The sequence below is a fragment of the Etheostoma cragini genome, chromosome 23 (assembly GCF_013103735.1).
Source record: "Etheostoma cragini isolate CJK2018 chromosome 23, CSU_Ecrag_1.0, whole genome shotgun sequence".
NCBI lineage: Eukaryota > Metazoa > Chordata > Actinopteri > Perciformes > Percidae > Etheostoma > Etheostoma cragini.
Genome location: NC_048429.1, coordinates 85,631 through 100,989, shown reverse-complemented (window position 1 = coordinate 100,989; position 15,359 = coordinate 85,631). Strand labels below are relative to the sequence as shown.

At 43.2% G+C, this 15,359-nt stretch overlaps 1 protein-coding gene across 2 annotated transcripts; it reads left to right on the top strand.

The window, feature by feature from the left end:
* Positions 1–176: 176 nt before the first annotated feature.
* On the top strand, positions 177–10,378 carry LOC117938983 (protein-methionine sulfoxide oxidase mical3a-like). Of its 2 annotated transcripts, XM_034863994.1 has the most exons (16): positions 177–338; positions 1,285–1,385; positions 2,184–2,235; positions 2,379–2,532; positions 2,623–2,819; positions 4,964–5,227; positions 5,267–5,419; positions 5,757–5,833; positions 6,055–6,129; positions 6,417–6,467; positions 7,470–7,715; positions 8,316–8,409; positions 8,986–9,036; positions 9,374–9,473; positions 9,792–9,865; positions 9,970–10,378. In XM_034863994.1, exons 1-16 carry the CDS (start codon positions 230–232, stop codon positions 10,128–10,130), a joined length of 1,959 nt encoding a protein of 652 aa, XP_034719885.1. In that variant the 5' UTR covers positions 177–229; the 3' UTR covers positions 10,131–10,378. The 2 variants fall into 2 exon arrangements, with proteins under 2 accessions (XP_034719885.1, XP_034719886.1); XM_034863995.1 differs by lacking the exon at positions 6,417–6,467.
* Positions 10,379–15,359: the final 4,981 nt, after the last annotated feature.

Genomic DNA, 15,359 nt, shown 5'->3' with positions numbered 1-15,359 from the left:
TGACACTAGATCTCTGAATTTTATCCTTCATCACAAACTCAGACTCTGTTAACTTTCTGAGACAGAGAAACTCTCTGCCTGCTAACTGGGTATCTCTCGCTGATACCTGTCTGCTGTCTGTCTGCTGTCTGTCTATCTCTCGCTGATACCTGTCTGTCTGCTGCCTGTCTGTCTGCAGGTGGCTGGCTGCAGTGCCGTGTGTTTCTTCTGCCAGCAGAGAGTCTATCTGATGGAGCGTCTGAGTGCCGAGAGCCTCTTCTTCCATCGCAGCTGTTTCCAGTGTTTCCACTGCAGCAGCACGCTGAGACTGGCGGCGTACGCCTTCGACCGGCACAGCCGTGAGTCAGCCCCCCCCCCCCAACCAACCAGGATGTCAGACACAACCCCAGTCAGCTAAAACCTTACACAAACACACAAGCACGTGGTTAAGTTGGGGATTGGCATGAAATCAAACTGATGACATTATTATAATAGTGGTTCAGTAGAAACCCACCAGCCTCCATGTAGATAATCACTGCTTTTATCATCGTAAAACACACTTCATTCAAAGTGGACCGAAACCAAATAAAACTTCCAAAAGCCATCTTGGTTCATCTTTCCACTGTTCCAACAATCACCACTCTGGTCTGGTTGGAATAAACTCTTAATTCACCCATTTACATGTGGAGATATGCTGCTCTATACACGCTAAAAGTAGTGATTATTTACATGGAGTCTGGTGGAGATATGCTGCTCTATACACGCTAAAAGTAGTGATTATTTACATGGAGTCGGGTGGAGATATGCTGCTCTATACACACTAAAAGTAGTGATTATTTACATGGAGTCTGGTGGAGATATGCTGCTCTATACACACTAAAAGTAGTGATTATTTACATGGAGTCTTTAATCACAACAACACACAACAACAACACACATAACACACAACAACACACACTATGATTGTGGTTTTGCTGGATGTGATCATGACTAACATTGTGTGTGTGTGTGTGTGCGTGTGTGTTTGATCATATCTAACACTGAGCATATTTATTCTATGTTTTTTTTATATACCACAGTTTTATTCTGACATCTGAACCAATCAGATTACAGACCACATCAACCAGGGCAGGGTGTGTTTATGTGTGTGTGTGTGTGTGTGTGTGTGTGTGTGTTGAAGGGGTCCAAAAATAAAATCACACAAAACTGGCCCTTGTTGTTGGGTCAGAGGTCTGAGCAGCCAATCAGAGCACAGCATCTGAATAGAGGGGCGGGCTCTAATCCTCTGCTGTGTGTTGTGTTCAGGGAGGTTTTACTGTCTACAGCACGCCGAGGAGAGAGAGCGAGAGAGGAAGAGGTCCAGTCTGAGTCTGACCAGCACCAACCCTTCACAACGACCCTCCATCGTAAGATTTAAGTACAGTTTTTAATAATTAACTTTTTTTTTAAATAAAATAATTTTCAGGGTGGGGTTATATCCTTTCCAGGGTGGGATTATATTCTTCCCAGGGTGGGGTAATATTCTCTCCTGGGTGAGGTTCTATCCTCTCCAGGGTGGGGTAATATTCTCTCCAGGGTGGGATTATATTCTCTCCTGGGTGGGGTTCTATGCTCTCCAAGGTGGGGTTCTAGCCTCTCCAGGGTGGGGTAATATTCTCTCCAGGGTGGGGTAATATTCTCTCCTGGGTGAGGTTCTATCCTCTCCAGGGTGGGGTAATATTCTCTCCAGGTTGGGGTAATATTCTCTCCAGGGTGGGGTAATATTCTTTCCTGGGTGGGGTAATATTCTCTCCAGGTTGGGGTAATATTCTCTCCAGGGTGGGGTAATATTCTCTCCTGGGTGGGGTTCTATCCTCTCCAGGGTGGGGTAATATTCTCTCCAGGGTGGGTTAATATTCTCTCCTGGGTGGGGTTCTATCCTCTCCAGGCTGGGGTAATATTCTCTCCAGGGTGGGGTAATATTCTCTCCTGGGTGGGGTTCTATCCTCTCCAAGGTGGGGTAATATTCTCTCCAGGGTGGGGCTCTATCCTCTCCTGGGTGGGGTTACATCCTCTCCCGGGTACGGTTATATCATTTCCAGGGTTGGGTTATGTAAAATCCCTGTTCTGATTTCATTTCAATTTAAAGCTACAAACGTTATTTTAATGATGGAAAATGACATGCTGTGTAAGCTGAATGAAGGGTGCGTTGGTTTTGTCCACAGGCGTCTCTGGGTCTACCCTCCGGGGTCCTGGTGGAGCGCCGACGTCCCTCAGGTAACTCCCCTCCCCTTCACGTCCTTTCAGAGTTACGGCGTCCGCACTGAGCATGCTCCTTAAACGGGATGATGTGGGCTTTAGTGTGTGTGTGTGTGTGTGTCTGTGTGTGTGTGTGCGCGGCTGCGTGGCTGTGTTGGCAGTGGCGTCTGTAATGGAGGCGCCGCCGGAGACAGTCGAGCTGGAGAACTGCCGCCGCAGCTCGACCAGGGTGGAGGCGGGGCTTCTGGAGGAGGTTGAAGAGGAAACCCTGAACCAGGTTAACCTGGGACACAGATCCAGGTCTGAGTCGGCCAGGTACGGAGGCCCTGTTATGCCAAGACCACGTCCTGGAAATGTTATTTAACCTTTAACCCTCACTGGGGATCTGTGTCTGTCTGATCTCAGGTCACAGGAGGAGGAAGAAGAGGAGGAGAAAGAGGAAGAGGAGGAAGAGGAGGAAGATGAGGAGGAAGAGGAGGATAAAGGCAGGGGACAACTTTGGGTGAGTTCAGAGGAAGACGGAGCTTCATGGAGGGAAACTCTGCTGAGGGACGACGAAGAGGAAAATGAAGAAGAAGAGGAAGACAGTGAGTCCAGTGACGGTGAGTCTCAGAGTGTAACAGTAGTTACTCTACACTTTACACATAGAGTACACTCACTGACACAAAAACATATATAACAAAAAAAAGCTTGGGTCCTATACCAGAGGCCTGGGAGTTTTAGGGTTCTGCGCAGTATCTTAGCTGTTCCTAGGACTGCACTCTTCTGGACAGAGACCTCTGATGTTTCACCTAGAATCTGCTGGAGCCACTCTCCCAGTTTGGGGCCCCCACCCCAGTGCTCCGATGACCACTGGCACCACTGTTGCTCTTACTATCCACATCTTTTCTAGCTCCTCTTTCAGCCCTTGGTATTTCTCAAGCTTCTCGTGTTCCTTCTTCTTGATGTTGCTGTCGCTTGGGATCGCCACATCTATCGCCTTCTTCTCCTGTTTGTCCATCAACACGATGTCTGGTTGGTTAGCCATCACCAGTTTGTCAGTCTGGATCTTGAAGTCCCACAGGATCTTAGCTCTGTCATTCTGGACTACCTTAGGAGGTGTCTTCAATTTTGACCTTGGGACTTCCAGCCCATACTCGTGGCAGATGTTCCTGTACACTATGACAGCTACCTGGTTATGGCGTTCCATGTACGCTCTTCCGGCCTGCATCTTACACCCTGCTGTTATGTGCTGTACTGTCTCAGGGGCATCCTTGCACAGTCTGCACCTGGGGTCCTGCCTTGTGTGGTAGACCCCGGCCTCTTTTGACCTTGTACTTAGTGCCTGTTCTTGTGCTGCCATGATTAGTGCCTCTGTGCTGTCCTTCAGTCCGGCCTTTTCCAGCCACTTGCAGGATTTCTTGATATCAGCCACTTCTTCTATGTGTCTGCGGTGCCTGCCGTGCAGCGGCTTGTCCCTCCATGACGGTTCTTCCTCTTCCTTGTCCTCACCTTCGGGTTTCTGCTTCCTGAGGTATTCACTAAGCCCTTCATCTTTGGGAGCCATCTTCCTGATGTATTTCTGGATCTTCGTTGTTTCATCATGGACAGGGGTCTTTATACTCACTAGCCCTCGGCCCCCCTCGCCACGCTTGGTGTACAGTCTCAGGGTGCTGGATTTGGGGTGAAACCCTCCATGCATTGTGAGGAGCTTTCTGGTCTTGATGTCAGTAGCCTCTATCTCCTCCTTGGCCAGTTTATTATACCAGCGGGTATCTGATGACTGGCAGGGCGTATGTGTTGATGGCTCGGATCTGGTTTATCCCGTTCAGCTGACTTTTCCGGACCTGCCTCACTCTTTATAGGTATTTGGCTGGGGCGGTCTTCCTTGCTGCCTCCTCATGGTTTTCGTTAGCCTGTGGCACCCAAGGTATTTGTAACTATCCTGAACATCTGCAATGTGGCCTTCTGGTAGTTCAAACCCGCTTAGTTCTGATCCTCTTTCCTCTTTTTAAAACCATGTGACCACACTTGTCCAGTCCAAATGACATTCCAATGTCGTTGTTGTAGATCCTGGTAGTGTGGATCAGTGAGTCGATGTCTCGCTCATTTCTGGCGTACAGCTGGATGTCATCCATGTAGAGGAGGTGACTGATGATTGTTCCGCTTCAGAATCGGTATCTGTAGCCAATTTTTGTGATGATCTGGCTGAGGGGGTCCAGGCCTATGCAGAACAGCAGCGGGGATAGTGCATTGCTTTGGTGTATGCCGCACTTGATGCTGACTTGTGCAATTGGCTTTGACTTGGCTTCCAGACTTGTTTTCCACAGCCTCATTGAGTTCTTGATGGAGGCTATTAGTGTCCTGTTGACCTTGTACATCTCCAAGCATTCCAGTATCCATGGATGTGAGTCGTAGGCTTTCTTGTAGTCAATCCAGGTGGTGCACAGATTGGTCTGCCATCTATATATATATATATATATCAGTATAACGCTGTAGTGTTTTGTGCAATAAGACTGGCCTGACGTGTGCAATTCTCAACTACTACAATTTGTGTGTACAATTTATTTGTATTTCTATTCTGATATTTATAATATTTGCAACTGCAACACAGAGTTTCCCTTCGGGGATCAATAAAGTATTTCTGATTCTGATTCTGATGTTATCCACAGCATTAACACACTGGGTGATGCATAAATAAAATAAATAAAATAAATAAAATAAATAAAATAAATAAAATAAATAAAATAAATCTCTGTCCTATCAGAGTTCCCTCAGGTCATCCTGTCGTCAGGTGGGTGGGACACCCCCCGCTGTGCCCCCCCGGCCTCACCTCCACCTGAGACCCCCTCCACGGCGGCCTTCATCACGCCGTCTGACTCGGACGGAGACAGAGATCTGCCCAAGCTGGCAGTTGTCATGGAAACAGCTGCTACCGGAGGGCGGGGCTCTTTCGATGACATCATCCCCAAACTGCAGCTGAAAAAGCAGGACAGGGGGGCTGGGCCAGAGGGGGGGGGGTCTCAGGGAGGGAGGGGGGAGAGAAGGAGCTACTCCTATCTGCACAGAGAGGGCGGGGTCAAAGACCAAGGGGGCGGGGCCAGAGCGCTGTGGAGGACTGTGTTCTCTGGAAACAAGAAGGACGAGAAGAAGAAGAAGATGAAGAAGAAAAAGAAGGCCATGACTTTACCTCCAGACGCTGCCAATCAGAGGAGAGCTACAGGTGACACATTTAGACTCCAGAGAGGGGGGAATGAAAGGGAGAAACACCAGAGCAGGGGGAATGAGAGTGAGAAACACCAGAGCAGGGGGAATGAGAGTGAGAAACACCAGAGCAAGGGGAATGAGAGGGAGCCGGGGGAATTAGTGGGGGATCGTAGCAGTGTCTCTTTTTTCAACATTTCTGTCACCAAAATAAAAGCCTTACTTCAGAGCATTATTTTTCTAGTTTGATATGATACAGACAGATTCAGGGGTTCATCCCTCACTGTCACATGATGATGTCACAGGGATGATGTCACAGGGAGGATGTCAGAATTGTACTTCCTGTCTGTCTTCAGATGGAGTTGTGACAGAAGAATCTGATCTGGACTCAGCTGCTCTGCTGCAGAGATGTTCACTGAAACCCAGAAATAACGTAAGACTCAAACACACAATCATCATCTTCATCTTGATCGTCATCATACATATATATGTATGTACAGTACATATGTGATATAAATGTACTGTATACTGTATGTAAATATATATATAGTACACAGTACATATATGATATAAATATAAACATATATGACATTAACAGGATTTAATACATGTCGATTTCAATGGATTTTCCCTGTGTTTTTGTTGTGTTTTTAGCTGCGTCTGGATTTGGTCGATCTGACGGCAGAAATCCAGAGAGTCACCATAAAAGAAGAGGAGGAGGACCAGGAGGTATCAGTAGATCCCTGTATACCATCTGTGATGTAGGGTGTTGTTGGTAGGAGAACCAGGAGGCATCAGTAGATCCCTATAGAACGTCTGGTATGTAGGGTGTTGTTGGTAGAAGGACCAGGAGGTACCAGTAGATCCCTCTAGAACATCTGAAAAGGCAGAGTCTCAATATAAAGACCTGATGGCATAGATTGGTTGGACTTGTCTTTATTTCAGGGGACCTGGAGACATGTCTTCTAATCCAGTGGCTGTTGTGTCTGATTGTTTTTCTTCTTCATGTTTTTTAGCCGGCGTACGTTCCTCACGCTCTGGCGTTCAAACGAGCCTACGGCATCAAGGTACTGACCCCGTCCCCATCAGTCTGCTTCAGTGTTTTTGAGTCTACAGGGTTTAGGAGTCGTCAGGGTGTATGAGTCTACAGGGTTTAGGATTCGTCAGGGTTTATGAGTCTACAAGGTTTAGGAGTCTACGGTTTAGGAGTCGTCAGGGTTTAGGAGTCTTCAGGGCTTAGGAGTCTTCAGGGCTTAGGAGTCTACAGGGGTTAGGAGTCTTCAGGGTTTAGGATTCTACAGGGGTTAGGAGCCTTCAGGGCTTAGGAGTCTACAGGGGTTAGGAGTCTTCAGGGTTTAGGATTCTACAGGGATTAGGAGTCTTCAGGGCTTAGGAGTCTCCAGGGTTTAGAAGTCTACAATGGTTAGGAGTCTTCAGGGGTTAGGAGTCTTCAGGGATTAGGAGTCTACAGGGATTAGGAGTCTTCAGGGCTTAGGAGTCTACAGGGGTTAGGCGTCTTCAGGGTTTAGGAGTCTTCAGGGCTTAGAAGTCTACAGGGGTTAGGAGTCTTCAGGGGTTAGGAGTCTTCAGGGTTTAGGAGTCTACAGAGTTTGGGAGTCTACAAGGTTTAGGAGTCTACAGGGTCCAGTTCAGACAGAGCGAAGTTCAACAGAAACATCCTGGTCTTATATCCTATTTTCCCTAGGACATATGAAATAATAATAATACATATTATATATGAAATCATGCTTAATGTAATTTTTCCCATTACAAGGGCTGCAACGATGACTTTCATTATCGATCAATCTGTTGAATATTTCCTCTTATTTGGTCTATTAAATATCAGAAGAAAAGTGAAATATGTCTATACCAGTGTCTTAAAGTCTAAGATGCTTTTAAAGTCTTGTTTTATCCAAAAACCCAAAGATATATTCAGTTAAATGATATAATATAATACAATATAATGAATATGATGCAAAACAGACGGTATTACTAATGAATGGATTATGAAACTAGTGAAGATGTCTTCCCTCGGCCGTCCTGTCAGACTGTTGGTTGTGTTGTTTCAGAAACGCTCTCCAAAGGACAGAGTCCCCCTGCAGGACTCCTCCAGAAGCTCATCCTGTCCTACAGAGGTTGTGGGGGTCCTGGTCTCGCCGATGGAACCGTCTAGTCTCAGCGTGAAGGAGATCATGTTCCACACGGTACCAGAGGTTGAAGACAGAGACCTGGATGCCAAAATCACCCGACGGGTTCAGATTGCCGCTCGGAGAAAGGCCAAACAGGAACAGCTAAAAAGACTCCACAAAGCTCAGGTGAGACATAAAGACCGGCTCAGGTGAGACTTAAAGACTGGTTCAGGTGAGAGTTAAAGACTGGCTCAGGTAAAACTTAAAGACCGGCTCAAGTCTCACCTGAGCCTTAAAGAACAGCTCAAGGGAGACTTAAAGACCGGCTCTGGTGAGACTTAAAGACTAGGTCAGGTGAGACTTAAAGACCGGCTCAGGTGACACTTAAAGACTGTGTCCAGTTAGACTTAAAGACCAGCTCACCGGCTCAGGTGAGTTTTAATGACTGGCTCAGGTGAGATTTAAAGACCGGCTCAGGGGGCACTTAAAGACCGGCTCACCGGCTCAGGTGAGACTTAAAGACTGGCTCGGGTGAGACATAAACACCGGCTCAGGGGACACTTAAAGACTGGCTCACCGGCTCAGGTGAGACAGACTGGCTCAGGGGACACTTAAAGACTGGCTCAGCGGCTCAGGTGAGAGCCATGAAACCATGAACTGTACACAAAAGTCCTGCCTTCCTCCTTCGTCCAACACATATAACCAGGGTGGGATATAACCATGCAGACCTAAACCGAACCTGCAAGAAAGAGTTTGAGTTATTTTATTTTATTGTGTTTGTTTCAGATGATCCAGAGACAGCTGCAGGAGGTGGAGGAGAAACAGAGACAGCTGGAGGAGAAAGGAGTGATGGTGGAGAAAGCTCTGAGAGGGGAAGCAGGTATATCATTTATCAAGGTGTTGTACCACAGGGGTCCATATTGGGCCCTCTTTAGTGATTTGTCAGCTACCCAGAGCTGTGTTGCGTTCAGCGCTGCTGTTGTTTGGGCCTTGTTGACTGAAGGTTTAAAACATGTTAGAGAAGAGAGCTCCTGACAAGGAGGTCGTCGGTTCAATCCTCAGACAAACAGGATAAAATCTGGGTGGTCTTCCCACTGAGGTGTCCTTGAGCAAGGCCCATAACCCAACTCGTCTGTGTCTTCGTACAAGCAGTAGTCTTCTAATCCTCTTAAAGGTCCTCTTAATAGAGCGGTTCTAGACCGCTCTATAATTTACAGATAGAGCAGGTCTAGACCGCACAATAATTTACAGATAGAGCAGGTCTAGACCGCTCTATAATTTACAGATAGAGCAGGTCTAGACCACTCTATAATTTACAGATAGAGCAGGTCTAGACCACTCTATAATTTACAGATAGAACAGGTTTTACAGATAGAGCGGATCTAGACCGCTCTATAATCTACCGTTAGAACAGGTCTCTGAGTGAGTCTAACGATGACCCCTGTGTTCCTCTCAGATTATTGGGGAGACTCCAGCGACGGCCGAGACACCGAGCTCCACCTGGAAGGTCAGTTTCATTCATGACTTTATAAGAAACAATGCCTGCCTTCAACCATTTATATTTTATATTTGATATTCTATATATTTATATTTAACACTTTAAAGGTTTTTATTAAATCTCGTTGCTCTGTCTATAATGACAATTAAGATATTCTATTCTATTGTGTTCATTCGTTCGTACTAAAAATTAAATAAATCCCAGATTTCTGTTTCCAAACTTTTGGAAAATTAAAAATCTAATTTGACCCTGAGGACAAGGTGGGTCTAGGGCTTTGGGGGTCTGGTGATCTGGTGGGTCTTGTTGTCTGGTACTGAACTAACCCCTAAACCTCCGCTGCCTGCAGGACTGAGGAGACTGGAGAACCCAGCTCTGATGCAGCAGTGGTTCCAGCTGGTCCAGCAGAAGAACTCGCTGGTCCGATACGAGTCTGAACTCATGATATTGTGAGTACCTTTGAAGTCCAGCAGCAGGTTCAGGTTCACCAGGAAGAGTCCGGATCGCCTCGATCCTGGATTCAGTCTCTGTCCTCTTCTATGTCTCTGTCTGCTTTGTCTCTGTCCCTGTCCTCTGCTGTGTCTCAGTCCCTGTCCTCTGCTGTGTCCCTGTCCTCTGCTCTGTCTCAGTCCTCTCCTGTGTCTCTGTTCTCTGCTGTGTCTCAGTCCTCTGATGTGTCTCTGTCCTCTGCCGTGTCTCAGTCCCTGTCCTCTGCGGTGTCTCTGTTCTCTGCTGTGTCTCAGTTCCTGTTCTCTGCTGTGTCTCAGTGCTCGAGAGTTGGAGCTGGAGGACAGACAGAGCAGCCTGCAGACAGAGCTCAGGGAGCGGATGGCCGTGGACGGTAACAGCACTTCATAATATTAATACTAATGACGAAATTAATAATACTAATAATGATATTTATACTAATATTAATAATACTGATAACGCGGTATCTTGCTGCAGACGAGCTGAAGGAGGCGAGGCAGCTGCTGGAGGAGCGTTTGATCCTGGAAGAGATGCTGGACCTGGTGGAGCAGAGGGACGCCCTGGTAGCTCTGCTGGAGCAACAGAGACTGCAGCACCGGCAGGAAGACCAGGACCTGGAACAGCTAAGCTGGACCTGAACTGCCAGGCTCCAGTCTCTGTAGGACCAAACAGAACCAGAACCAGCAGGGGGACCAGTGGTCTGCATGACCCACAGCAAACTGGCATCAGAGTTAGAGAAGAAGATGTAGTAGTACTAGTACTTCTACTATAACAGAGTATTTTCACAGTTTAGTAATAGTACTTCCACTGTAACAGAGTATTTTTCAGTGTGGTAGTATTACTTCAACTGTAACAGAGTATTTTCCAGTCTGGTATTAGTAGTTCTACTGTAACAGTATTTTCCAGTGTGGTATTAGAACTTCAGAGTGATTCACCTCTGCCTTATTGTATCTACTGTGTACTGTAAAAAACTGTGTATTAATACCTAACTGTTGCAGTTCGGGGTTTTTGTTTGGGTCCATGTTTCCCTTTCTTTGGCCTCCTGGTGTTTTTGTCAGTTTTCTCCGTGGTCCTGTGTTGCTGGTCCTGTCTTGTTCTCCGGTGTATGTTTGTTCTACCTTCTGCTTTATTTTGATAGTTTGGTTTCCTGTCTTGTCTAGTCTTGTCTAACTTTACTTTGTATGTCTGATTGTCCTGCCCCGCCCTAATGTGATTCACCTGACGTCTCACCTGTTGCCCGTTACCTCGTTACCTCTTGTATTTAACCCCTGTGTGCCCTTTGTCTCTTCTTACATCATTCCAGTTGTGCGTCCTGTCTTGTTTGTCAGTCTTCCTGTCCCACTTGGTTCCTACGATGTTCCTGATCTCCCCGTGAGTTTTCTCCCCCGTGTAGTCTCCTATTGTTTTTACGTTGTCTCCGGCTCCTGTGCCTGTCTTTTTGGGGGTTTTGGATTTTCCCCTGGACTTTACCGACTACAATAACGCCCTGTTCACCTGCTCCTGCCTGCCTCTGTATCTCTGCACCTCACCGTCCTGTGACACCTACTGTGTATTAATACGGTAATATCTTCTACTACATAACTGTGTATTAATACTGTGATATCTTCTAGTACATAACTGTGTATTAATACTGTGATATCTTCTACTACATAACTGTGTATTAATACTGTGATATCTTCTACTACATAACTGTGTATTAACTGTGACTACTTCATACCTTCAGGTAAAATAAATTTTCCAACATTTCGTTCTTGTTTGGGATCTGTGTTTATGTTTATCTTGGAACATTTGTCCCGCCCGTACCAGTATGTAAAACCCGCCCCTTCCTTTGCAAATGCCTGCCCCTTCCTTTATGTAAGCCCGCCCCTTTCTGTGTATAAGCCCACCCCTTCCTGTGTATAAGCTCGCCCCGTCCTGTGTATAAGCTCGCCCCTTCCTGTGTATAACCCCGCCTCTTCCTGTGTATAACCCCGCCCATTCCTGTGTATAACCCCACCTCTTCCTGTGTATAATCCCGCCCCTTCCTGTGTATAAGCTCGCCCCGTCCTGTGTATAAGCTCGCCCTGTCCTGTGTGTACTCTCGCCCCGTCCTGTGTATAAGCTCGCCGCGTCCTGTGTATAAGCCCGCCCCTTCCTGTGTGTACTCTCGCCCCTTCCTGTGTATAAGCTCGCCCCTTTCTGTGTATAAGCCGGCCCCTTCCTGTGTATAAGCTTGCCCCGTCCTGTGTGTAAGCTCACCCCGTCCTGTGTTTAAGCCCGCCCCTTCCTGTGTATAAGTACAGCCCTTACCTATAAATAAATCCAGCCTAATCCTTTATGTAAGACATACTATACCATGACTTTTGTACTTTTTGACTTACTATACTATGACTTTTTGTAATTTATTGACATACTATACTATGACTTTTTTACTTTTTCAACATATTATAATATGACTTGTACTTTTTCGACATACTATACTATGACCTTTTTGTACTTTTTCGACATACTAAAATATGACTTTTTTACTTTTTTGGCATACTAAACTATGACTTTTTGTACTTTTTCGACATACTATAATATAACTTTTTTACTTTTTTGAAATACTATACCATGACTTTTTGTACTTTTTCAACATACAATACTATGACCTTTTTACTTTTCGATATACTATATTAAGACTTTTTGTACTTTTTTGACATACTTTACTATGACGTTTTGTTCTTTTTCGACATACTTTACTATGACTTTTTGTACTTTTTTGACATACTATAATATGACTTTTTGTACTTTTTCTAAATAGTATACCATAACTTTTTAATTTGTTGATATAATATACTATGACTTTTTTACATTTTTATATACTATACTATGACTTCTGTAGTTTTTAGACACACAATACTATGATTCTTTTGACTTTTTTCGACATCCTATCCTATGACTTTTGTACTATTCAACATACTATACTATGACTTGTACTTTTTCAACGTACTATACTATGACTTTTTTACTTGTTCGACATACTATACTATGACTTTTGTATTTTTTGGACATCCTATACTATGACTTTTTGTACTTTTTCAACAAACAATACTATGACTTTTTTACTCTTCAACATACTGTACTATGACTTTTGTACTTTTTCGACAAACTGTACTGTGACTTGTGTAGATTTTTGACATACTATACTAAGAGTTTTTATACTTTTTTGACATGCTATAGTAGGATTTTTTTACTTTTTTGACATACTATACTATCACTTGTTTACTTTCGACATACTGTACTATGACTTTTTTACTCTTCAACATACTATACCCCCTACCCGGGTAGGGGGTGAGTGCTTACCCCAAGTGAAGGAGTTTAAGTACCTTGGGGTCTTGTTCGCGAGTGAGGCGACAATGGAGCGTGAGGTTGGTCGGAGAATCGGAGCAGCTGGTGCGGAATTACATTCCGTTTATCGCACCGTTGTGACGAAAAGGGAGCTGAGCCAGAAGGCAAAGCTCTCGATCTACCGGGCAATTTTCGTTCCTACCCTCACCTATGGTCATGAAGGCTGGGTCATGACCGAAAGAACGAGATCCAGGGTACAAGCGGCTGAAATGGGTTTCCTCAGGAGGGTGGCTGGCGTCTCCCTTAGAGATAGGGTGAGAAGCTCAGTCATCCGAGAGGAGCTCGGAGTAGAGCCGCTGCTCCTTCGCGTCGAAAGGAGCCAGTAGAGGTGGTTCGGGCATCTGGTAAGGATGCCTCCTGGGCACCTCCCTAGGGAGGTGGTCCAGGCACGTCCAGCTGGGAGGAGGCCTCGGGGAAGACCCAGGACTAGGTGGCGAGATTTTATCTCCAACCTGGCCTGGGAACGCCTTGGGATCCCCCAGTCGGAGCTGGTTGATGTGGCTCGGGAAAGGGAAGTTTGGTGTCCCCTGCTGGAGCTGCTGCCCCCGCGACCCGATACCGGATAAGCGGTCGAAGATGGATGGATGGATGGAACATACTATACCATGACTTTTGTACTTTTTCAACAAACTCTACTGTGACTTGTTTACTTTCGACATACTATACTATGGCTTTTTGGATTTTTATGACATACCATAATATGACATTATGTACTTTTTCTAAATAGTATACTATCACTTTTTTATTTTTTTGATATAATATACTATGACTTTTTTACTTTTTTGATCTACTATACTATGACTTGTGTAGTTTTTTGACAAACTATTCAATGAGTTTTTTTTCTCCTTTTTTCGACATACTATACTATGAGTTTTTTTACTTTTTCGACATACTATATTAAGACTTTTTGTACTATTTCAACATACTATTCTATGTCTTTTTTACTTGTTCAACATACTATACTATGACTTATTGTTCTTTTTCAACATACTATACAAAACATTTAAATTTTTCAACATAATATACTATGAGTTTTGGTACTTTTTGACATAATAGACTATGACTTTTTTTTAACTTTTTAAACATACTATACTATGATTTTTCACACTTTTTCGACATACTGTACTATGAGTTTTTGTTCTTTTTCAAGACAATATACTATGACTTTTTATTCTTTTTCAACATACTATACTATGAGTTTTTGTTCTTTTTCAAAACAATGTACTATGACTTTTTGAACTTTTTTGACATACTATACTATGAGTTTTTTATTTTAAAACATACTATACTATGACTTTTTTACTTTTCGACATACTATACTATGACTTTTTGTACTTTTTTGACATACTATACTATGACTTTTTGTACTTTTTCGACATACTGTACTATGACTTTTTGTACTTTTTTGACATACTATACTATGACATTTTTTTCTTTTTCGACAAACTATACTATGACTTTTTGTACTTTTTCGACATACTATATTAAGACTTTTTGTACTTTTTCGACATACTATACTATAACTTGTACTTTTTTGAAACACTATACTATGACTTTTTGTACTTTTTTGAAACACTATACTATGACTTTTTGTACTTTTTTGAAATACTATACTATGACTTTTTGTACTTTCGACATACCATACCATGACTTTTGTACTTTTCAGCTTACTATACTATGACTTTTGTACTTTTTCGACATACTGTACTATGACTTTTTGTACTTTTTCGACATAATATACTATGACTTTTTTGACATACTATACTATGACTTGTGTACCTTTTTGACTGTACTATAATTTTTGGTTCTTTTTGACATAATATACTATGACATTTTAATTTTTCAGCATAATATACTATGAGTTTTTGTACTTTTTGACATAATATACTATGACATTTAAATTTTTCAACATAATATACAATGAGTTTCTGTACTTTTCGACATCATAGACTATGACTTTTTTAACCTTTTTAACATACTGTACTATGACTTTTAGTAATTTTTTGACATACTATACTATGACTTTTTGTACTTTTTTCACATACTATACTATGACTTTTTGTACTTTTTCGACATACTATAATTTGACATTTTTACTTTTTTATATACTATACTTTGACTTTTGTATTTTTTCGACATACTATACTATGTTTTATTGTACTTTTTCGACATACTATTCTATGACTTTTTGTACTTTTTCCACATACTATACTATAACTTTTTGTACTTTTTTGACATACTATATTATGACTTGTGTACCTTGTCGACTATACTATGAGTTTTTGTACTTTTTGACATCATAGACTATGACATTTTTTTAACTTTTTTTGAAGTACCATACTATGACTTTTGTACTTTATCAACCTTTTATAATATGACTTTTGTACTTTATCAACCTTTTATACTATGACTTTTTTTACTTTTTGACATACTATACTATGACATTTTGTTCTTTTTCGTCATATTATAATATTACTTTTTTACTTTTTCGACATACT

Bases quoted from the DNA above. Each gene is read 5' to 3' on its own strand.
- LOC117938983 (XM_034863994.1), top strand. From the start codon at position 230: ATGGAGCGTCTGAGTGCCGAGAGCCTCTTCTTCCATCGCAGCTGTTTC. The intron at 2,236-2,378 runs GTAACTCCCCTC...CTGTGTTGGCAG, and splicing joins GGAGCGCCGACGTCCCTCAG to TGGCGTCTGTAATGGAGGCG. The intron at 9,474-9,791 runs GTGAGTACCTTT...GCTGTGTCTCAG, and splicing joins GAGTCTGAACTCATGATATT to TGCTCGAGAGTTGGAGCTGG.